At 29.8% G+C, this 24654-nt stretch overlaps 1 protein-coding gene and 3 non-coding genes across 10 annotated transcripts; 2 read left to right on the forward strand and 2 right to left on the reverse strand.

Moving 5' to 3' along the window:
• Positions 1-1910: 1910 nt before the first annotated feature.
• On the reverse strand, positions 1911-22469 carry LOC123301578 (NAD kinase-like). Of its 7 annotated transcripts, XM_044884396.1 has the most exons (9): positions 15697-16372; positions 11940-12023; positions 6579-6708; positions 5725-6022; positions 5436-5576; positions 5286-5384; positions 4608-4765; positions 3738-3820; positions 1911-2155 (listed from the first exon to the last, which is right to left on the reverse strand). In XM_044884396.1, exons 1-9 carry the CDS (start codon positions 15951-15953, stop codon positions 1951-1953), a joined length of 1455 nt encoding a protein of 484 aa, XP_044740331.1. In that variant the 5' UTR covers positions 15954-16372; the 3' UTR covers positions 1911-1950. The 7 variants fall into 7 exon arrangements, with proteins under 7 accessions (XP_044740331.1, XP_044740332.1, XP_044740333.1 ...); XM_044884397.1 differs by lacking the exon at positions 15697-16372 and adding an exon at positions 22288-22469 and having other exon boundaries at positions 5286-5576; XM_044884398.1 differs by lacking the exons at positions 3738-3820; positions 15697-16372 and adding exons at positions 2770-2852; positions 22288-22461 and having other exon boundaries at positions 5286-5576.
• Trnae-cuc lies at positions 19510-19581 on the forward strand. Its single transcript has one exon. It is a non-coding gene; the product is annotated as a tRNA-Glu (tRNA).
• On the forward strand, positions 19750-19820 carry Trnag-ccc. The gene has a single exon. It is a non-coding gene; the product is annotated as a tRNA-Gly (tRNA).
• On the reverse strand, positions 22128-22229 carry Trnay-gua. Its single transcript has 2 exons — positions 22193-22229; positions 22128-22163 (listed from the first exon to the last, which is right to left on the reverse strand). It is a non-coding gene; the product is annotated as a tRNA-Tyr (tRNA).
• Positions 22470-24654: the final 2185 nt, after the last annotated feature.

A 24654-nucleotide genomic window follows, 5' to 3' on the forward strand; every position in this document is an offset into this window, starting at 1 on the left:
GCTTTTTAAAGCAAGCGCAGACAAAAAACCGTTTGGTTTCTTGTAGAAATTCTTAGGTTATTGAAAATGAAGATTGACCTAAGAAGATTCTGTTCTACCTAGAATGTTTTAGGTAGATTGGTAAGTTAAAATTGAATCTGATATTGACTGCATTTACTGGGGTAATATTAAATTCCAAATTGATTGGAAAAGGAATTAAATATAAATTAATAATTCCTTAATTTGGGAATGATTGGGAGTTTCGGAATTAAAACTTTATAATGACATCATAATACAGTTTATTTATGTCTATTTGACTTTTTAAAATATATATTTTTAATCATTGGCTTCGTTAAGCCGAAGAGAGCGCTCGCTTAGCTTAGAAGAGGGCGATCTCCAAATAATCAGTACACCGTATATCGTTAATTTGGGATCTCTGATAATCCCTCTTGTAGGGTCGACATGGAGGACGATGAAATCTTCATACTTGTTTGAAATCTATATACTGGGCGTCCGGTTTAGAATGTTTGGTCCCAAACCTTGAATCCATAAATCCTAGGAGAAATAAGCTGAAAACTTTCTGGCCTCGATAGAATCATATAGCTTCATCATTCTTAAATTAACATCTTTTACCCGGGGACATTCAAAAATCCTTATTTTGTTTATGATAGAAGGATTGTATGATTGGAGATGCCTCACCCAAACTAAGCGAGCATGCAATTTCGCCAAACGTAGCCATTATTTCATCACCGAGTTTTACAAATTTTTGTATTTGCGTGATAAATAATTTACTTTAAAAGCGTATTATCCTTTACCTAAAGATTAAAACATATAAATAACAACAAAAATTATAACTTGTTTTTTATTTTTTTTGAAAAATTATTTCCAACACATTAGTACTAAAAAAAATTTGTGGCTAAAATAAAATATTGAAATTTTAAAGATGAATATTTCGAATCTATGAATAAATTGCATCTTTCGTTTGGAGAACACCTCTGTGTAACTCGAATACACACCCTCTCATCCCTACCGCGTAATTTATATATAGATTGAAATTTTTCTAAGTGATGTGTTATAGATTAATAAGAATAATCTTCGAACTAGAACAAAAATTTTGAAAAGTATGTTTAGCAAAGCACCAATATTTCTCTCAATTAAGTACAAATTCCTCGATTGTACGTCCCATTCCTACTTTCAACATTAGATTAAAAATATAAATCTATAAGTTTTTTTTCTGAAATTTATCAGAGATATTACAAAATGATAGGATCGATTTTCGATCATTTTATGTTGTTTCCTTTCATTTACTCCTATAAATTTCTTCTTCTTATATATAATACCTCTATAATTTTTACGGTGATGCATAAAACACGATTCATTAAATAACGTAAAATTCATTATCACATACCCCTCCCCCCAATACGTTGACATCCCCTCCATTTCTCCCATGGTTATATACATATTTTATGATATCAATCGATCACAATTTTGTCTGTTTTAAGGCAGCTACATACGTAATTAAATTTTGAAAGACATGAGCCCTATTTGCCTTACAGATTCCCGCAATTTCCTGGTCTAAATGAATCCAGACCTGTCTCAACCCATCAGGATCAAGGTGGCTTAATAAGCTCGGCTTAATAACATTCTGTCATAAGATTTCCATAGTATTGCCTTAAATTTTATAAGAAGCATTATATTTTGTAGAGATAGGTAGGTTTAAACGCTATGTATGAATCGAATAACGTATGTAGCCATCTTTAGTTTAATTTTTATATTCTGAAAAGCTGAAACATTTGCATAATAGATACACATATGTAAAGATCAAAATTGAGATTATGATATATCCACAATTTTTTTGCTAATTTAAAAATTAAACTTGTTTTTTTTAAACACAAGACATTCATTTATGTTTTTATTAAAAATTATTATTTTGTTGTTTCCATTTTTGTAAACCATGTTTTGATGATTATTTTATAATAATTGTTCCATTGTATGTTCCAATGAATCCAGTGTATCATTTGAACTAGAATGTGTTAGATCAGATAATTCATCTAAATGTTTTTGTCGCTTACGCACGTTCCAATGTAAACATTCAGCTAATGAATCGAACCAATCACTAATTTGATCTTGTGCGCATATACTTGGCACCGGATATATAGATGTTGTAACACGTAAACTATATTTAACATGTAAAAATAATTTATTAAAATTTTATTTAAGCGGGACAAAAATACACTATACAGGGTGTCTTTTTTAAGTTGACATATGTTTGAAAATCGAAAAATTATTTTGATCGATAAAAATGCTTCAAGCGAAAAATGTGTGTAGGCGTTTTTTGACGCAGATATTAAACTTGACCTAGATGATAGACGCAGATATTAAATATGTAAGACCTAGGCTTCCAAGCTCAATGAAAAGCTCATTCTACTCCATAACTGATAATCGATAGGTGAACACTTTCAGTTAGAAAGTTGTATTGATTAAAAGAACTCATGTCAACTTAAAAAACACCCTGTATGTAAATGTTAGCTATATATAAATGTACAAAATTAACTATCCCAAAAAAAAAAACAAATTCCATGAAAAAGGACCTCATGCAAAAAGCAATTTATATTAACAATTTTAAACCAATTTTGTTAAACAAAAGTTGTTCGAATAATACTAGAATTCGATTGAAAAAAAAATGAGATAAGAGACACAATATGACAAATCCAACACCATCGATGATGAAAGAAAAATCCTTAATACCAAAAATAAATAATTGAAAAAAAAATAATAATAATAACACACCTATCGCCAGGACGTAACTCCTGTTGGTAACGACCATCAAACGATACGTATGATGTACTACGAGCTGCCGGATTTGGCATTATCTGAAACAATAGTTAGAGGTTTTCCATTTTATATTAAAAAAAAATTATCTCAAATTAGCAGAGATTAAAACAATCTCTGAAATAGTTATAAATAAAAAGATTTGTCTCGATCTAACCTATAAAGAAATTTATAAATGGAAATTAATTTGTTTTTGTTAATTCTTTTTTTTTCGAGTATTTCTAAAATGAAAAACTCACTTTAATTCTAGTATTATTGACAATCTATTTACTACACAAATAAATAAAAAGGACAAATATACAAAGGTTTATTATAATAAAGCACTTAAAAATTAGCGTTGTATTTTACCCAGCCCGTGTTAACGTTAATTTCAGAAAAAATCGATTTAATATTTTGTGCAAATCAACAGCTTCCTTGATATTTCTCGATTTTCTAATAGAATTTTTCATACTTTTTTCTCTGATTTCTTAGAAATTAATGTACGTTAAAACTAGACGGAAATTTTGACCTAAATAAACACAAAAATAGAGTTTATTTGACGATTGGTCGAAAATTTTACTATTATATCATCTGAAATTCTATATTTTGGAAAGATTTACGGTAGAATCAATTCGCGGACTGGAAAAAAACACAAAAAATAAATAAAACAAAACGAACACAAAGCTGAAATAAAGTTAAATAAAGCCATGCGTATAATTTGTAAAGTTATGGATATAAAAACGCGAGAACATCACACTACAAATTGATTTATCTTAGCCATTCCAAGGTCCAACTCCTGAAAATTTTCATTCCTGAAAACATCTCACTGGAATCGATTAAAATAAACCCACCGTTTACCAACAAACAAACAAACAAAAAAAGAAGATGCAAACTAAAAACTGTCAAATAAATAAATGAAAAATGATTTGATATTTTGTAAAACAAACCTGTCGCCATGAAATAATTCTTGTCTATTTCTTCCATCAAAAGATACCCAAGATGTATTTCTACTATCTGGTGAGATTGCAATCTAATTCAAATTATTTTACTTTTATTTTCACAAAATAAACAAAAACAAAAAAAAACTTGTGAGCAGCAAAGCTCAATTACTAACGTCATATTTTCCCCTCAAATGATTTTCTTATTGAAAAGATATTTTATTTTTTCATATTTTTGACATGATATACAGTGAAACCTCGATAGCTCGAATCTCAAGGGAAATGTAAACAAACCGTGAGTATGTGACCTTTGATGCGACCCTTGAGTTCCATACGAATAACTTCCCAGTATAATAATACCGTGTATTTAGGGGTTCATAGATAAAAAACCACATTTCATTTCGATTTACTGAGGATTACGACTTAAGTTCGAGTTATCGAGGTTCTACTGTATCTATAAAACTACTGTATCTACGATGGGAAAGAGTCTGGCATGTTGCTACTTTTTTTCAAACTTCTAAATCAGTTTGGAGATTATTCAGAGGTGCTCCAAGTCTTAAAAAAGTTTTCCTCTTGGAATTCCACCATTTAAAGTAGAGAGAGTCGTTAGATGTGCCAAAATGTAACGGGAAACAAATTTAAATCCCCTCGATATTTCATATAAGTATATTTTCGGGAAAAATATGAATAATTATAAATGATTGCAAAAAAAAATTATATAATTAATACAAAAATAAAACAAATTATTGCCTCAAGTATTTAATATGGAATTGCCAAAATTTATGTTTGTCAAAAAAAAACTGTTATTGAATTGTATATTTGGTGCAAATTAAAAATCGGCAATGAAAGAAAACAAATTTTAGTTTGGTTGATACTTACTTTTAATTCAACCCCAGCGGGTACAACAATTGGCCTAAACGATAACGAATGTGGACATATTGGTGTGACCATTATAGCTGGCACACTTGGATGTATCATTGAGGCACCAGCTGCAACGGCATAAGCTGTGCTACCCGTTGGTGTTGATACTATTAAACCTGGAAATTTTTAAATAACAAGTTTTAGAAACAGTCCTGGATTTGGATTGGAAACTTTGTGCTGGGTTACGTATTGAAAAATTTTATTCAGATATGTTTAAAAAGTACCCTAAGAAGTATCTAGTCTAAAAAAACTGAAATGGTCCTCTGTGACCATGCAGAAAGTCAACAGCTTTTCCGCAGGGATTTCTTCCAGGATTAATGGATCCAAAGTTTTGGACCCAAACAAATAGGCCCTGCAAATTGGATCATCATAGATTCCTATGTTATGAAGGTTTTTATTGAATTGAAAGTGTCCTGTCAAAAGTCACACCAGCCTTTTCAACTGTGCTCTAGAAAGTATCAACGAGCGCAGTCGAATTACCTAGCTGTGCTTGTCGCAGCCGTCATTTTTATTACTTCATAGTTGAAAAATGTACTAATTTTCAAATTTATACTTCTTAGAGTGTCTTTCTTCCATAAACGAACATGCTCAAAGAACCGTTCCCAGATTCTGAATGATAAATAAAAGAATGCTTACCATCTCCCTGGACCGATGTAATATGTTTACCATCTAAAAATAAATCAATATTTGACAAATATGGTGATGGTCCACGATCTACGACCACTTCATTTAATACTAATAAATTTGTTGGCGGTGATTTGTTATTTTTATTGATGCCCCCACTACCAAGTGGATTTGGACCAATTGAATTATCACCAGAAGTTGTACTACTATCATTATTATTTTTTGTTGTGTCATTTTGTTTTTCATCATTTTTCCTAATTATAATGCAACGTAATCGACTACGTAACGTTAACGCTGCATGACCTTAAACAAAGTAAAGCAAAAACAAATTACAGGATGGCCACAATAATAAATTTTTAAAATTTTCTGATGGTTTTCATACATTAAAAAGGGCACGAGGAATTAATTGAACTAGAAATGGATTATTTTTGAACTATTATTTGATAATTACCTTCTAATACATTTGTAACTTGCTCTTGAAAATGATCAAATTGAAACGGTGTTAAAAAACCTAAAGAACCTAAATGGAATGCCATGACAGGTGGAACAGATTGTTGAAACAACAATGATGCATACAACAATGTACCATCACCACCTAAACATATGATAAAATCAATTTTATCCGTTAGATCATCTTTGCCATCGTTGAATGTCATTAATTTATCACGAACTATTTCAAAATTTAAATTTCGTTGTAATAATGGATCATCCATAACGGCTGATTCAACAAATACTAACATACGTTTCTCCTAAAAAAAACAAAAATACAATTAAAATTTACAGGAAAAATTTCGTCAAGTGCGTGTAGTACACGCATAAAAAGATCATGCCTTTAATGGGGTCGAATTAACACGGATTTGCGGGTTTTCGGGTAACCCTGTGATTGCGTTCACTCACTGAGCCAGGGGTTGTTCATGCCTTTAATGGGATCGAATTAGCATGGGTGTGTAGATAGGTCGGCCTTTTACTTAGCCCTGAAATTGAGTTCACTCACTGGTCCACGGATTAACCATACCTTTAATGGATTTGACTTAGCACGGATCTGCGGATATTTTGGTTAACCCTTTAATTGCTTTCACTCACTAATCCACGGATTGTCCATATCTTTACTGGGATCGAGTTTTCTATTTTTAATGGATCTGTTTTTCCCGAATCTATATTATTTTCCTGATTCTTACTATTTCTGAGTCTGTTCTCTTGTTCGTGTCCATTTTTTCTTGGTCAATATTTTACTGAGCCTATTTGTTCCGAAACTACGTTTTCCGGGCATTGAATCGTTTTTATAGATTCATAAAATATACTTACTTCAATTAACCATTGTACTAATTGTACAAATGGATTTAATACAGATTCATCTCTGACTTTTTTTATCACTAAAACGGTTAATGGTGGCTTGTACCATGTCAGTCGTTGACTTGCTGGGTCTTGTATGGTCCTATCAAAAACATTTTAATCAAAATCAGTATTCATTTACAAAACTTATTAATTAAAATAACATAATTAGTTAATAACAGAGGTAGTTTTATAATCTAACTTTTTGATTACTAGAAAAAAAATCAAAATAGATATTTTTACTCTTGTAAACCAGGCTCAAATCTCTAAGATTCTCTCTCTCTCTCTCTCTCTCTCTCTCTCTTACTATCCAAGGATTTTTGGAGCGAAAAATCGATCTAGCTAGGTTTCATTTTTAGAAAACGCCGCTATATTCATGTTTTCAGGAAAATTTGAATCATTGAGTCAATATATGACTCATCCTGACATCTATTGGCAACAAAATCAAGTACACATAACCGGGACATTCAAATTGGTATTTTCAGTGGAGACATTTTAAATGGTGCTTATATTAGTGATAAAATTTGTGCCTTTTTAACTCAAAAAATACCGAGTAAAGCTCGGTCATTCAGGTACTATATATTAAGTGAATATATGTATGTTTATAGCACAAGAATGATAGAGACAGTAGCAAATATAAAGCTTAAAACATTGTAAACATCTTATAATCTGATTAAATCAAAGGAATTATCATAATACAATTCATTTTGATGAATCATAATTATGTTAATTCCATAACTTTATAAATTTTATTTCAAAATTATATAAAAATAAAAAGATAACCTTTATTCATCAAAATACAAGCAAAAATAAATAAAAGATTTGTAAATAATTACCATTTAGTAGTTTTTGAACTCATCAAATCACAATTATTTTGATGAACAACCATTATTGTTTAAACAAAAAAGTAATTTAAACTTAAAAAATAGTAATATTTAAATAACGCAAGTCACACTTAAGTAACTGAGCACTTCATTTGAAAATAAAAATAAATAAATAAACTTTTTATAAAAATTTTTTTAATTTAATCATCATAAGTCAGTTTTAAACTTTCAAGTACAGAGTTTATTTTTTACACATTTTACAAAATTGGTTTTTGATTTTTCTAGATATTATAACAATTGAATTGATTTTTTTGAATAATTAATTTGTTTTTGTGCATAAATAATGTGAGTGCGTACGTTTTTTCCATGCAGCCACAATGACTGATAGATCGATTTTTGAAATGTTTTAATAAAATTGTGTATTTTTGACCTATTTTGATTAATAATTAATTTTATTTTATATTTAAATATTTAATTTACTGTCTAATAAGAATTTTTTAAAATGTGTAAATAAAAAAATTGAAAATAAAAGTCTGTGATTGATAATATTGTATCGATCAGTTTGGAAATATTATTGTTGATTTTTTTCATTTTTTCCTTGTTCATGATTCAAGAGTCAAAGGTTTGTGGTAATACCCAGAACCGGATTAACCATGTCAGAGCCCGTAATCCAATAGGTAGGGTTGCCACATGCTCGAGCCTCGCCCGGCAGTGACGGGCTTAGAAGGTTTTGCCGGGCCACCGCGTGGTCAGGGTCGAAAAAGCGAAAATTAGCATTATGATTGCTGAATCGCCACCATGATGGATTTAACCTCAATTGACATATGTGCCAAAACTTCGAAAAAATCTTCAAGGATGACATTCAGATCGCCATCAACTATGTCTCTTAAAAAAAGAATCTTTTCTTTTTAAATGAAAATGGCCATTGGGCACTCAGCTATTTGATTTTACGTTTCGTGCGGAAGCGAGCACTTGTCCTTCATGAGTAAAGAAAAATAATACATATTGATGAATTATTGATTATTATTGTAAATAAATAATAATAAAAATTATATTTTTTTATGGAAAAAAAATAATCAATAAACAATTATTTATTTATTTCCAATACAGGTGTGCATTTTAAATCATTTCAATGCTATGTTTGTTTATTTTGTTTGTCATTACTATAAGCAAGTCACAAGAACGTGCTACGAGCAACGAGTAACGAGTTAAGTTACGTCAACATTCATTATCAAAATGACTTATTATCCAAAAATGGGAATATTATTTTATAATAAATCAAGTATTTCAATATCACACACATTTTTAAGGAAATTCATTTTATTTTTAGCATTCCGTACCAAGTTTCTAATCTATTATCGCTTGTTTTGCAGTTAACCAATCAAAAAATAACTTTAAGAAAAGTTGTAGAGTTTGATGGGAGGTATCATGTTCGGACATCAGAGTTGATCTGGTTCTCAGGGTTGCATCAAAGATAAACAAATAAAAATTTTGGCCTATTTAGTCGATTTTGATGCAAAAGAATTGGTCTTACATCAAAGATTGTTAACTCATTTTTAAATTTTGTTAAATTTGCACTAATTTGAGGCCAGAACGCTTCTTACAAGTTCGATAGTTTTGGAGATACAGCTTTTCAAAATTTGACCAATTTGTCAAGTTACACGATGACTCATCCACAGATGACATGCCAGACTAAGATGAAGTAAATGAAGAACTAACAGGTTTTTACGGCCGTCTGGATATTCTTGCTAAATTTAGCAATTTAGCAAAATTTTATCATTTTCAGTAACATACAAGGTTTTTGAAGACCTAGTATTTCCTTGGAAGCCCTCTCTCCTTTCATTTCAAGTGATGGGCGTAGTTTGAGAGAACGATTTAAGTCAATTGAGATCCTTGCCAAGGAACAATTTCAATGGTGAATATCGATTCCTACCCAATTCATTTGAACGACCTTTTTATCGATGATTTGCAAAATTGGATCTGGTAAAATATGCATGTCAAGTGACTAGGCTAGTTTTATTTATATATAAAAACAATAAACCCCACACGTTTGACAGAACAATGAGAGGTTATGTCATGCACGTGTAGTAGGCCTAGTGGTAGTACTGCTTACTCGCACACTTAGGTTTTATCACATTGAAAATTTTTTAAAAATTGCAATTATTATTAAATTGCTTATAATTTGCAATTTTTTTTTTAATAAACATTACTACCTACTCCAATGTTATTGTTTAATATGAAAACGTAAACAATTAGTTGGTTGTTTTACAAAAAAAAAGTAATTAACATTGACCTTGAAAATTTTGACACATTTTCATAATAACAAACTTTAAACAATAATAATATGTATTTATTAAATTAAGCACAGAGGACTTCTTTACTTAAGTGTTAGGGATCGAATTGCCGTAACCCTCTTAAGTTTTATTATTATGCACAGTATCGAAGATCAACGGGACGGCGCAGGAGTTAGTTTTATGATCCCTTTAATATAATGGCATCCCTTTAATATAAAGGCATCTCCTGCGGTTCCTGCTAGTTTAAAAGAACTAAAATTCGGCATGTAGGATAGTTTTATTGTTTAGTAGACAGATCAATGTTTCGGAAGCTCATTAGAGCAGTTTGGAGGGGATTCCCAAGAGTAAAACAGCTGTTTAGAGATTTTTATGGCTGCATAGATCTATACAGCCTCTTCAAATTGAGCTAGAGGGTAAGGAAGAGAAATGTAAATTGAGTTAGTTTCAAAGATGTGGCTTTTGAAGTTAACTTCACAGCTCCCTTTATTTTTATCATTAAATCATTTTTTTGGTAAAGAAAAAGCAAATTTAATTTTGTGTGTTCTTAGCTATGTTTCAAGTGTGAGTTTAGGGATCCGTACCCGAAAAATTTGTGAGGAATTTATAAATTTGAACACTCAGCATTTTGTAATATTTATTTAGTGATTAAATATTTAACGTAATAACTGTTTTATCAATAAAATATTAATAATGATAACAAAAACAAATTAAAGCTCAATGTCATGTGAATGCTATCAGAACACAATTATTATTCATAATTAATGTTTTTCTCATAATTACATGAAAAATATTATTATTACAAAATATATTTATTTAATAATATCCAAAAAGATGAAAAGTGCAACTTTTGCAATAATATTTTAGAATATTGTAGAGTTTGTTTAATTACCTTTGGAATCCCGATTTTCCTGATATAATTTATTACACTTTTTCTTGATTTTATAGAAATTTTTGAAGAATATCTTAAAAACTATGCATCCAATCATTAAATCAACCCGATTTTTGAATTTTTTGGGTCAAAATTACCTTTTAAACTAAGTTTTGTCGAAATTGGAGACAAAAAATTGTTTTCGATTTTTTTGCAATTTTCTTAAGGGGTACCCCTTTAAAAAAAATCGAAAAAATCAAAAAAAATTTTCTGTCTCCAATTTCGATTAAAATCAGTTTATAAGGTAATTTTGACCCAAAAAACACAAAAATCGGATTTATATGTTTATTGGATGCGTAGTTTCTGAGAAAATCGCTCTTCGAGTGGTATTTTGGATGATATCTCAGCAACTACGAATCCAATCATTAAACCAACCCGATTTTTGATTTTTTTGGGTCAAAATTAGCTTATAAACTGATTTTTATCGAAATTGGAAATAAAAATTTTTTTTCGATTTTTTACAATTTTTTTAAGGGGTACCCCTTTAAAAAAATCGAAAAAATCGAGAAAAATTTTCTGTCTCCAATTTCGATTAAAATCAGTTTATAAGGTAATTTTGACCCAAAAAACACAAAAATCGGATTTATTTGTTTATTGGATGCGTAGTTTCTGAGAAAATCGCTCTTCGAGTGGTATTTTGGATGATATCTCAGAAACTATGAATCCAATAATTAAACCAACCCGATTTTTGAATTTTTTGGGTCAAAATTAGCTTATAAACTGATTTTTATCGACATTGGAAATGACAAATTTTTCTCGATTTATTCGATTTTTTTTAAAGGGGTACCCCTTAAGAAAATTGCAAAAAAATCGAGACAAATTTTTCGTCTCCAATTTCGATAAAACTTGGAACATAAGGTAATTTCGACCCAAAGAATTCAAAAATCGGGTTGGTTTAATGATTGGATGCATAGTTTTTAAGTTATCCTCCAAAAAACGTGCGTTACTTCTAAGATTCCATCAAAAAAACATTGTAAATTTAACGTACTTGCCAATCAACAATCTCTAATTAGAGGCACAGAGTAATAAATGCCAGACTCTAAAAAAGAGACTCAAAAGTTCTGTTAATCTTTAAATTGGACTACTTGTATTTTCCAATCAATATTAAATACATTTATTTTTCCAATACATGCATATAACTACCCCCCTCCCCCAACCCATTTAATTGATATTTCGTGACAAATTTTCTTTTTAAATACAAAAGAAAAACTATAAAATGACCTCTGTTATTACTTTTTCTAATCGATAAAATTATTTTTAATATTTAGATTGAAAAATTATAACTTACATGACCATAGCAGAGTTTTTCATAATTCGTCCACATGGTCCAAATTGTTGTATAGGTGATGGTGCGTTTAAAGACCTTGTTCGCCTAAAAAATACATAAAATAATTAATTTTATTAAAACGATAACAAATAATTGATAAACTTGTAAAAAAATTCATTCAAAACTTGTACGAGAAAAAATATTCAGGTTTAAGAAAATTCTTCTACCAAAAATTTGTTTATTTAACGTTCAAAGCAGAAGAGAGGGTAACGAATTTTTACAAATACTAAAGAGAGTCACAGGTTCCAGATACATAATATTTGGGTTTGATACCCTGTACTTATTGGTTAAAAAATATTTGAGCTGCCCCAAATCGTTCTATTTTGAGCCTTTAGCCAACATCGGTCTATCAACAGTGTCTATACATGGTATCTCAACAATTAATTCAGTCAACTCAAGACTAATAAATTGGTTCAATTTTTAATACTGCTTCTTTATGATTTTTTTCAAGGCGATATTATTCTAGACAAAAAAATTTCCCAAATTTTTACAATAGAACAGAAAATCGGAAATAATTGTTACGAGATTTTAAGGAGACACTAAGAGATAATGTTAAAGAAAATTAGAAAATAGAATTAAGATAGAAATAGGGCTACCATATCCGAAACTCTTCAAAGCCGAGAGATTCTCAGTTGAGAAAATCTTTCTGTCTTTCCAGAAGTTTGCTAGAGAGTCACGTTTGCTATCTAAACTTGGACTGAGAAAGGATTCCCACCTCCAGGAATTCGAGAGATAAACCAGAAAGTCTGGAGATAAAGTAAAATTAATCTAATTATTTCACCGAATACTGTTCGATAATTTTTGATGTTTTGTGTACCTACTCAGTTTTTCCATAATTAAAAATGCTTCAAGTAATTTAGAGTTATTGAATTTACCTAAACACGAAATAAATAATCAAGAAACCTGGAGTGGGAGCCCTGATATATGAGGTGCAATTTACTAAATAAGCAAAAATCAGCGCTCATTTCAGTTGGATGCAGACAATGATAAAAATTCGGAGATGCCAGCCCTAGATTATTCTAGGGTTTAGGTTTCAGAAAGAAAAATATTTTATTTACATGAAATTATGAAACATTAATAAGAACTAAATGCAAATATTAATTGAATTAATTGAAAAATATAATTTTTTTTTTTTAGTTAGTTAACTAATAAATAAATATATTCAAATGAATTGAATAATATTTAATTTGATTAATATAAATAAAAATAATATTATTTATGTTATTTAACGTACGCCACGGCCGCCGTAGAAGAATCATTAGAAGATAGAGACCTAGTTGGAGTCAATTTATCTGCATTTGTGGTCGTTGTGGTAGTTAACTTAGCCATGGCATCAATTTTTTTCATTTTAACAAAAACTTTTTTTTTTGTTTTGTTATTGTATAATATTAGATAACAGAAAATTAAATATTGCAAAACTTTTTTTATTATTATTATTTAGATTTAGAAATTCTTTCTTTATTGAGGTTATGTTACTTAACGTAGCGTGAAGAACTAATTCTGTAATGTGACAGTTCAGTTGTGAGAGTATGTGATTTAAATAAAAAGGATAGCTCTAATTCCAATACCGTGTGTGTCACGTAAAAAACGGTATAAGAACATTTTTCTATGCGTTAAGTTAATACGAGCTCCAAGGCAATTTTAGAACTTTGGATTGAAATTATTTTTACTTAATTTTCAACTTTGAAGATGGTTTTGTTACAACTTCATGTAGACGAAAAATGAGAATAAAATTTTTCGATATTTGCTCATACATCCTTAATAAGTCGGGCAAAAACGTTTTTTATTGTTTTCAATAATTTATTAAGGTTTTAAATTTAATTTAAATTGTTTTTTTCGATCTAATTTTGGAGAAATCTATGAAAACACGCATCCCTAAACATCCATCTACCGTTTTCCCAATATTAAATATACCTACATTTGAAGTAATTCATTTATTTAAATAATCGGGCAAACCTGTCTAAAATTTTCAGAATTGATTTAAAATTAGTCCAATTTCTATTTTTATGTAGCAGCACTGCCCGGACTCTACCGAAACAGAATGGCCTTACTCGGTCATCAGGATCCGATTAACTCATACCGAGGCCCATAGGCAATACAATTGTCTGGGACCTTTTTTGAGTCATCGTAAATCACCCTGACACCCCCTTATATGGCGCTTTTCGTCCAAATTTGTCTCCCCCTTCTTTAAGTTTTCAAAAATCCGCTTGACACCCCCTTCTCGTACAAATTTGCACCCTTCTCCTAAAAATTTGCCGTTTTCTCTTTTGACTTTTCCTTTTTCCCGGTGCTCTTAACCAAGTTAGGGACCCCTAGGAAATTGACTACTCCGTCTAATGGTTAATCTGCCACTGTACGATCATTTCAAGCATAAGAACCGTGTCTTTTATTTCTATTTCGAATAATTTTCTAATAAAACATTTATAAGACTACCTGTCAATTTGAATTTTGTGAAATTGCTTCTTGATTAAATAAACTACTAAAAAACAAATTTGACACATGACAATAATTTGACATGTAACAGATGCTGAAATATCTTGAATAATAACCATCCAAATTTAATTTTCTGATAAGATACCGAAAAAACAATTTAATTAAAAAATATAAAAGTTTATCAAAAAATTTATTTTTTTTATCTCATATATTAATTCATTTTGTGAGATTTAACCAGTTATGTTAAAACATGCCATTTTTTAATTGAAAATTATTTTAATTTGAAATTTAAAACAGGATTTATTTTAAAAGAATATAAAATACACATTTTCAATTGTGAAGGATATCGAAAAATATTTTGATTAATTAATTCATGATTTCCTCATAGCCTTCAAAATTAATTATCTTCGATTTCCAATAAGGAAAGTTTTGAGCAATATTGATAGGCTAAACCAATACTAATTCACATAAAACTGGTTCTCTTCTATTAAAAAATATTTTTTTTGGGAGCATTGATTTTATTCCGAGATGAGTTAACGCGATGAGCCACGGCGCCAAATTTAAAATTGCCCTTGATAAAATACACTTCTAGAAACTGAAGTGTTACCATAGATAGAGTAAGTAAAGTATGTTTATAGCCCTGGATGCCGAAATTTCGCACATGAATCAATGCTATTTAACGATAGGATAAACCCTGGCACACATGGTACATATTGTACCTATCGTTAAAGAGTATTGATTCATTCGAAATTTCGAAATTCGTGTTAGAGCAGTTTTACTGTCACGGGCTTCACTCTTATTAACCTAATTTTTGTTATCAACGAAAATTCTTGCAAGTGAGACGTTCTCTATTATAGAGGCTCGAAAGGAATTTGGACAAGCTTCAATTTAACGCATATCCATTTTTTTTTTGTTCTGTTCATTCGCTTACAATTGAAAATTACGATTTTCTGCATCTGACCTCTTTTACGCAGTGTTTTTGTATTCGTTGTTCAATTATTTATCGAACAAAATCTAACTGAAACGTTATTTTACCAAAAAATTAATACTTAAATCATTTAGGGCTCAATTTTGCCCAATGAAATTAGCCCTGATTGCATTCAATCTTGCCTTAACCATCAATGTTACAGAGTACTATCGAAAGAATCTAAGGAATGGTTATGAATGAATTAAAAGAATCATACCCTAAATTAGAATCATTCAATCAAGCCCAACACACACTAGAAAAGATTGTAAGAAAAAGATTTATGGTTAGTGTAAAATTTTTAGAAAAAGAGGCACTTACGGCCAGGTTCCTGACCTTCGTCGTCGCCGAAATGAACTTTCGGTAACACTATTATCACTACAATGATCATTTATATCGCCATTTTGTAATTTATATGATGTACAATTCGAATTAACTGATGTGGATGATGTTTTATTGTTACTGATGAATCGTGCCGATGATGGTAAACATGCCATACGATATTCTAAACGATCCGCCACACGACATTTATGTAATATCGATAAATCAACATCTGAACCCACCCATGGTGATTCCATTCTAGTACGATACCACGTTCTATTTTGTGCAATTTTTTTTTTTTTAAATCGTAAACACTTCAACACACTTGTGAACTGTCACTTTTTTTTTATAGGTTATAAAGATGCAAACATAATGAACTTTCTTTTTTTTATTTATTTATATCTATTTCGTGTTTTTTTAAACAAAATAACTTTGACCAACTCTTCAAGTAAATAATAAAAGATTTCACACACTTTTATGTACACATAACAACAGATGATTCACACATTTTTGTATTTTGGAAACTTAAAAATAAAAATTTTGGAATCTGTGATCGTTTGCTGATGTGTATATAGACCAGGCACTAGGTGACTAGGCACCACCTGTGAAGATGTGATTATTATGAAGAGCTCTGTCTAATAATAATAATGATACTCTAATGTCAAGTCTCTCTTGATTGAGTATGACTGACTCCAAAAGTAATTGTATGGCATGTATTTATTTATTATCATATCATATGTGTTGTTCGTGTTATACATAAGTACATGTAAATAATATATATTTATGAGTATATACAGAGTGTTTATTGTATAAACACTTAAAATAAATAATATGTGCATACAAGTTATGATTTAACTTACAAGTATGGCATTGGTCCCGTAAAATGTGGCATTAATGTTTTTTTTAAACTATTTTCAAAACTTCCAATTGTAATAAATAAAAGCCCAATTACCATAGAAACAAAAAATTAAGTTTAGAAACCAAGAGCCAATAAGAAAAGGGTAATTATTATGCTACCAAGCGCCGGCTCTACCCCCAAATCAAGGTATAGAGCGAGCTCGTCTTTCGAAGCCTTTTTTTTCCAAAAAAATTGCACTTCAATAATCAAGACTCAAAATGCAAAATTGTTCTTCGCATTTGGAATTTTGGCCCCTTCCAACCTGGGGCTTGGAATACCCGCTCCACTTGCTTTACCCTTGGTCCCGTACTGGTGCTAGCCTACGCAGGGTCGGATTAACCATGGCGGTTAAAATAGTTTTGATGTGGTCGTTTTAATCTGAACTATCTTGTAAAATGCAATAAAAAACAATAATGGAAAGAAAATAGTTTTCTAACTTTTTTTGGATACAAAATCGTTAATATTATCTTGAAAGTTGATCTTTTCATGAGTTTTCAATCGCCATTATCGGCAACGATTTTAAACGGTCCTGAGACATTGACGAAATTTTGTAAAGTTACGTTCACCCGTTGCGTCAAAATTATTAAGTAATGTAACGCATTCATTTTATTAGTTCTACTATTCGATATTAGATGGTTCTGATCTGTAAGTATGAAGTATTTCATCAACTGACAGCATGCGCGTTCAAGTAAGTTTTAAATCATACACCCGGTATATTTTACATATTTACATACATACAGGTTGATTTTAAAAAGTTTTCCACTCTTACGTTTTGAAAATGAAATGGAAAATCAGAAAAAGGAATAACACATACCGTCTTAGTTTTTAGAGCGAACATATTTACTTTTTTATATGGCGGGGGGGGGGACGCCTTCAATGTCAAACAGGTTTTTTTGTAGCAAATTGTTTTTCGCAAAAAGAAGATTTTTTTTGAAAAAAGAAGCTTTTGTTTAATAAAAGTAAAGGTAAAGTAAAGCGAATCTGCAACAAAAATATGTCGTTCCATATATGATTTTTCGTTCGCGAAATATCAAGAGGTAGAAAGTTTTTAAATAATCAGCCTGTATAACCAAATATATTAGTCCGATTAATATATTAATTATTTTATTAGAATTGTTATGTCTGTCTGGTGAACGTGTGACATGACTTCTGTTTTAATTTTAAAATATAAATAAAAACACATTACAATAATTATATAAGCAATACAAAATTGGAAACCATTTTTAAAAAAATAATAAAATATAATGTTCTTGAAATAGGTACTTATAATTATCAATCAATTTTAATGTCTCTTTGGATAAATTTAAGGAAATATATTTATTTTATATCCGGGTTTGTATTTTAAGTGTTCAACTTTAATTTTTTTAGTAATGTCAATGATTTATAGAATATTTTTGATAAGTATCCAAAAAATTTTCTTTGAAAAAAAAAAAATAATAATAATAAAAGAACTTAAACAAGTGAAAACAAACAATTGACTGAGTTAATTGTTGAAATTCTATGCAAATACAATGATAAGTATGACAACAACACTTTGTTTTGACATTTCTACACCGGCGCCATGATGGATTTGACCCAAGCAATTACCTCACTTGTTTACGGCACACTTTAAATCGTTTGACGCTTAGTCTATGTTACTCAATAGTCTATGGTCAGTAATATCGAGACCATAGACATAGAAAATAAAGTGCACTCTCCATCTAGCTGTCAAATGTAGTTTTACTAAAAAAGGGGGCATCTTGATCCTCATGTGCCCAAGGCTTTGAAAATGTTAAAGACAGTTCTGCCTTCAACTAAGGTACAAATAGAACACACTTACAATTTTTCTATTATTTTGTGCAATAATAAAAAGAAATCATCATGAAATTATATTTAATTGACTTTTAACCTTGATAAAATGATAGTTGATATCGTATGCAATTAATATGTACAAACGTTTGCAAGATTATCTATATCGTATTTATTTCCTGTTTTCTATTTACAAATAGCTACTTATGTTTTTTTGTTTGTTTTTGTTTTGTTTAGGTAGAAATTTTATGTAACCTTCAGTAGTCAATTTTGAAGCGTTTGGCAATAGAGCAATTGCGTCTAGGCCCCTCTAAACAGACAAACCCCAAAGCTGTGGTTCAAATTTAAGCGTAGGTATCGATACCTAAAAAATCTAAATCCTGAAAATCGATATAAAATATATTTCCTTTTATGGAGAAATCCCAAAAAAACGACATATTTTGAAGTGTTTTTGATAATTTTCACTTGGTACGAATGAAAACTAAAATAATTGACTGAGTTAATTGTTGAAATACCATGTATAGGCAGAGTTTATTACGCAATGGTTTATTATTTTACGTCATACAGGCAAAGAAATATAGCCAGACATACATACATGTCACTCATATATAACTGACATTTCCATATTGTGATGTTTACGAAAAAATGTTTCAAACAAAAGTTATTTATTTTTTATAAAGAACATTTTTTACATTTAAACTTTTGTTCTATCTCTAATCGTTTACAAGATAGAACATCGTGGGTACTACGGACCCACGACCCATTGACCTATGTTACTCATTTACGAACTCGGCCTCGACTGTGACTCACTGTCCTGAGCACGCTATAAATTTTTTTTTTATTCTATTAAAATAAAAATGTACAAGAAAATAGCTGTCCGATCAACCTTAAGCCTATGAATATGGATAATTTTGAGTTTGCGAATTGCCATAAAAAATTATAAATTCAAACATAAGCATATATAGAGAAATAATGCAGTAAAACGACAAAAATTAATATTACTCCTTTACAAACCAATTATGATTGAAAAGTATAATTTTCAAGTTAGAAATTCGAAAATATAGTTAAATCAATATTATTTAATACATCTAAGTTTATAATACGTTGAAATGCAATTGAACTCACAATCCGGTATGGTCTAGTGGTTAGGATACCTGGCTCTCACCCAGGAGGCTCGGGTTCGATTCCCGGTACCGGAATATATTTTTTTAAAGTTTTTGTACATATTATTACATAAGTATTTTCATTCTTCCATCAAAAGAGATAATGTTAAGAAAATTTGACATTATTTCAATAATAAATCAGTAAGAAGGAAAATTATGACTTGTCTATTTTTTTAAACGTCTTATTTGCCTTGTATTACATAAGCACTGCTGGTGTAATGGTATCATGCAAGATTCCCATTCTTGCGACCCGGGTTCGATTCCCGGGCAGTGCACATTAATTTTAACTGGAGGAAAATTTTAGTTTTCTTTTAGTTATGTAATATTTAACTTCTTTATGATATAAAAAGTTTTAAATTTTTATGATACTAACGCGAAAAATATTTTAAGAAAAATGGCGATTTTTGTATTATTGAAAGTTATTGGTTTATATTTTATATAAAATTTTCTTTTGGAAAATTTTATTCTAAATATGGGAATCAATGTTAGTTAATAAGTAAAGTTTTATTTTTTGTCTCCATATAGGCAAGCTATATTACATATTTCATTTAAAATTGCATATATGTTGCTTATTTAAACCACTTCTTCAGACAATTAGTATAATTTCAACTTTATTTATTTTTAAATTTTATGATATTTTAATTCTTTGACAGCATTTTTTGTGGAATTGCCATTACTATGTCACTATTTAAAATTATAACACGGAAAACAATTTTTTTTAATCGCCACGCTATTTAATGCAATAAATTTCTGACATAAGCTTTCCTTTTATGTCTTTATATCTCATTCCGAGTCATTTGAGATGAGATACTCACTTCAAATTAGACAAATGACAACTTTCCCATTCGCTTTTTGACAAAAAGAAAACTTTATAAATGATTCCACAAAAGCGTGTCTTCTAATCGAACATAAAAAAGTATTTTGACTCTAAACCAAAAATTTTATTTGTATAAATTCATTTCAAAATGCTTATCTTAAAAATGACCTTCCTGAAAAATTTTCTAAGGCCCCATTTTCACTCTCTTATCATTATGGGTTGATATGAAAATAGATTAAAATGTGGACATATTATTTTTTATAGTTTTGAAAAATTAGAAAACTCCAAAAAGGGAAAATCTCTTAGATATTAAAAAATTAATTTTGTTTCATCAACTTTATCGGAAACTACAAGGCCTTGCCTAACTATAGTTATGAAAATTTGTAAAGTAGTTCGAAATGATACCAAGAAGTATTTTTTGATCTTCCAATTTAATTTCCTTCTTAAAATTATCGACTGGAGTTAGTATGGGAAAAATGTTCAATAAGCAATACTTCGAAGCTACCATAAAATTTGTAGCCTTTCATCTATTATAATTTCGGAGAAAAACCAGCAAATGACAAGTTATGCTTTTGATTATTATTAAGCCACACTTTTTATAATATTTTTATTAAATCTTGCACTTTCTGTACCTGACGCCTATGATCTCCACACCTTACTGTATCCTTTCTTTATAGTTTTACAAGGTGGTCCAAGTTATAACGGTGAGACTTCATCCAATGACAATTTTTCAATACCCTTATAGCCTGGAAAGCGCCATAGATATACGGTGTTGAAATTTTATATTATTTTATTGCCAAATCGGTTGCTTAGAAAAATTTGAAACACAATACCTCAAGAATGGGATATTTCCGCTTTATATTCGATTTATTTGAAGTTATAAAGTGGTGTTAACAGAAAAACATTTGCTACACATGATAATACAATGCTTTACGAATAATTTCAGCTCCGGATCAATTCTCTAGTCCATCATAACCCCGCACAAGAATCGTTTTTAAAAAAAGACAACTTTTTTTCCGAAAATTGACAATATAGGTGAAATTTTGTTGAATTTTTCAAAAATTCTCGTTTTCTATTCGACAGAGTTACAATTTGTGTTAATTACAAATAATTATAATTAAATCGTTCACACGGAAACACAAAAAGCGTCGATTTTCGGTGAAATTTCACGAATTTCTCGAGGAATAACCAACGTAATCCTATCCAGTCTATGTCGTTCGATAGGTTTTTTTTATTCTCTAAATTCGAAAAACAGTTTTTTCGACTTTTCCGATGTTTTGTTGTCACCAGCTGGAAACATGCAAAAAACACTTTCTTTCTTAGAATTTTTTCTTCTACATACTCGACCAAATTTCTTGCTTAAGTCAACGGAGGTAAGATTATTTCTCGAAAAATTTATCGACCTAAAACTTAAATTATGAATAATCTTTAGCTCATAACACCAAATTTCCAATTTTTCTAAGCAGATGTTTTGGAAACATTCCTTAAAATATTATTTTTCTTTCAACACTCTTTATTTAGAAAAGTAAGCTTTCTCGTCTAAAAGTATAAGTCCTGTTGTTATATAACTTGGACCATTTTGTATAATTCTGTAGACATAACCGGATGTCAATATTATATACAAACAATATTATATCAAATTACTTTATTTAAGTAATTATATTTACTTAATTGTCTTTGTCATACAAGTTAACTAATTAATATTCCAAGGTAAATTCATAATTTTAAAATAAATTGTGAAGAAAAATTAAAAAAAAAAATAGATTCCTTCGAGCCGGATTTGAACCAGCGACCTATGGATATCAATGTATGTTTAACATATATAAACCTCTACAGTCCACCGCTCTACCAACTGAGCTATCGAAGGTTGTTAGTAACACTTGATTTTTTACAATTAAGTATAATATACACAAACAAATATTTACCGAAAGGTTTGTAATTTTTCATGAACTTTTCCAACAACGGATTTTTTTAATGGTGCTGGACTACCACTTGGAGATGTTCCACGGCTGTTACTCTCTCGTTCTTCCGCAACAAGTGCATGTGCTAAATGTAGATCTCTTTCATTCATTGTGTATTTTTTGTCTTTTTTTATGAATCTGAAACATATTTTATTTTGTTTAAATACTTCAAGTTACTTCTGTAATTGTTATAGTTATTCATCCGTTTAAGGGAAATTATGGATAAAAGGCTTGATTTTTTTTGTATATGAAGTAGGACTAAGTCTAATTTTGAAAATTTTATGAGGGGATTGTCCGGTTATTTAAATAAATAAATAACTTCAAAATTAGGCATATTTAAAATTGGTGTTCTAGGAAAAACGGTAGATGGATGATATGTTTTCATAGATTTCTCCAAAACTTGTCGGTGGAAATTAAAAAATAAAGTATTTCAATTAAAGTTAAAAACTTAATCAATTATTGAACAGACAAAAAAATCCGTTATTCCAGACTTATTAAGGATATATGAGCATGGTAGTGGGGGCACAATTTTGATGATAAATTATGTTATTACTTGACGATATAAGACGAAAAGTTCGAATACAATTTTTCGATATTGGGCGTGATTTTCGAACTATTGAAAATTGAAAATTTTCTTTAATTATTCAGCTTTCGATATTTCGAAAACAAACGCTGATATCGAAAAATTTTATTCTTATTTTTCGTCTACATTCATGAAGTTATAGAAGTTATTTCTAATATGGACCAGGCACAGTTTTACTGCCATTGGCTCTAGGGCTATTAATATTGGATTTGAACAAATTGTTCTTGAATCGACAACACAAAGAGACTTTTTTTGATTGAAAACCCCTTTTCAAAAAGTGAAAGGAATTTAAAAAAAAAAGTCTCTTTTGGGTTAATACGATCACCTTATTTCGTGCTGCTACTTTGTTAAAAAAAAAAGGGAAGGGATGATGTAATTAAAAATACAAATGATATCAATAATCTAACTATATTTAACAAATAATTAAACTGTTGTTATTCCAAGAAAGTAAGCCCTAATTAAAATTATTTTTTTGGTTAATTAGTTTTAAGAATCAAAAAAAGAATGACATAATAAAAATAAATAAAATATAATATAATATTAATATATTATTATTATATTTTATTAAAATCTGTTTTAAATTTTAAAATGTAACAATTTAATTTCTTTATTTCAATAGGCCAAGGTTGTATACTCAATATTGAATTTATATATGTTTATGTATATTATTGGAGAATTATTTAACATTTTACAATAATAATGCATGTTGGCTGAGCTAAGAAGTATCATTTTGTAATACATCATACACTACTTCCATTATTTAAGCGAAAATAGTATGTGATACGATACTAGGCTAGAAAGTTGAATTTTCGAGGCATATGCAACATAAAAGCTGAGGCGAAGTCGAAGACGCCCCTGAAGCTACCAGCCAGAGACTCCAAACCATTTTTAAAGTTCGAGTCTGCATGTCGTATCACCTGGGTCTCTCCCGTACACTTCAAGGGCAAGTACATACCAAAAAAACTAGAGGAAATAAATTTCTATTAACTTGAAAGACAGAAAAGTCGAATTTCTTCGGTTTATTCAGGATCAAGAGACTCCAGACTTATCTTAAAAGTCGAATCCGTCTATCCAATCACCTGGGTCTGTTCCGTGCGCTTCGAGGAACAAATACATAATAAAAACACAAGAAGAAAAAAGGTTCTATTGACTTGAAACGTAGAAAAGTCGAATTTCATCGGTTTATTCAAGATCAAGAGACTCGAGACCTTTCTTAAAAATCGTATCCGTCTGTACAGTCACCTGGGTCTCTTCTGTAAACTTCGAGGAACAAGTACATACCAAGAAAAATCAGAAGAAAGATTTGCCATTAATTTGGAAGACAGAAAAGTCAAATTTCACCGGTTTATTCAAGATCCATGAAACTCCAGATCTTTCTTAGAGGTAGATTTCGTCTGTCAAATCACCTGGGTCTCTTCTATGCACATCAAAGAACAAGTTCATACCAAGAAAATCAGAAGAAAAAAATTTCTATTAACTTGAAAGGTAGAAAAGTCGTATTTCACCGTATTATTCAAGATCAAGAGACCAAACAGATTCTTCTTAAAGGTCGAATCTGCCTGTCTAATAATCTGGGTCTCGGCTATACACTTCGAGGTATAAGTACATAACCAAAAAAACTTTGAAATAGCAACCCTAGCAAAAAAATGTTAACTATTTTACACCTTAAAGTGGAAAACGTCGAAAATAGTTTATTTAGAGAATTTAAAGAAAATCTAAGTCGTCTTGAAAATTATTAATAATAATAT

The sequence above is a fragment of the Chrysoperla carnea genome, chromosome 5 (assembly GCF_905475395.1).
Source record: "Chrysoperla carnea chromosome 5, inChrCarn1.1, whole genome shotgun sequence".
NCBI classification, from domain to species: domain Eukaryota; kingdom Metazoa; phylum Arthropoda; class Insecta; order Neuroptera; family Chrysopidae; genus Chrysoperla; species Chrysoperla carnea.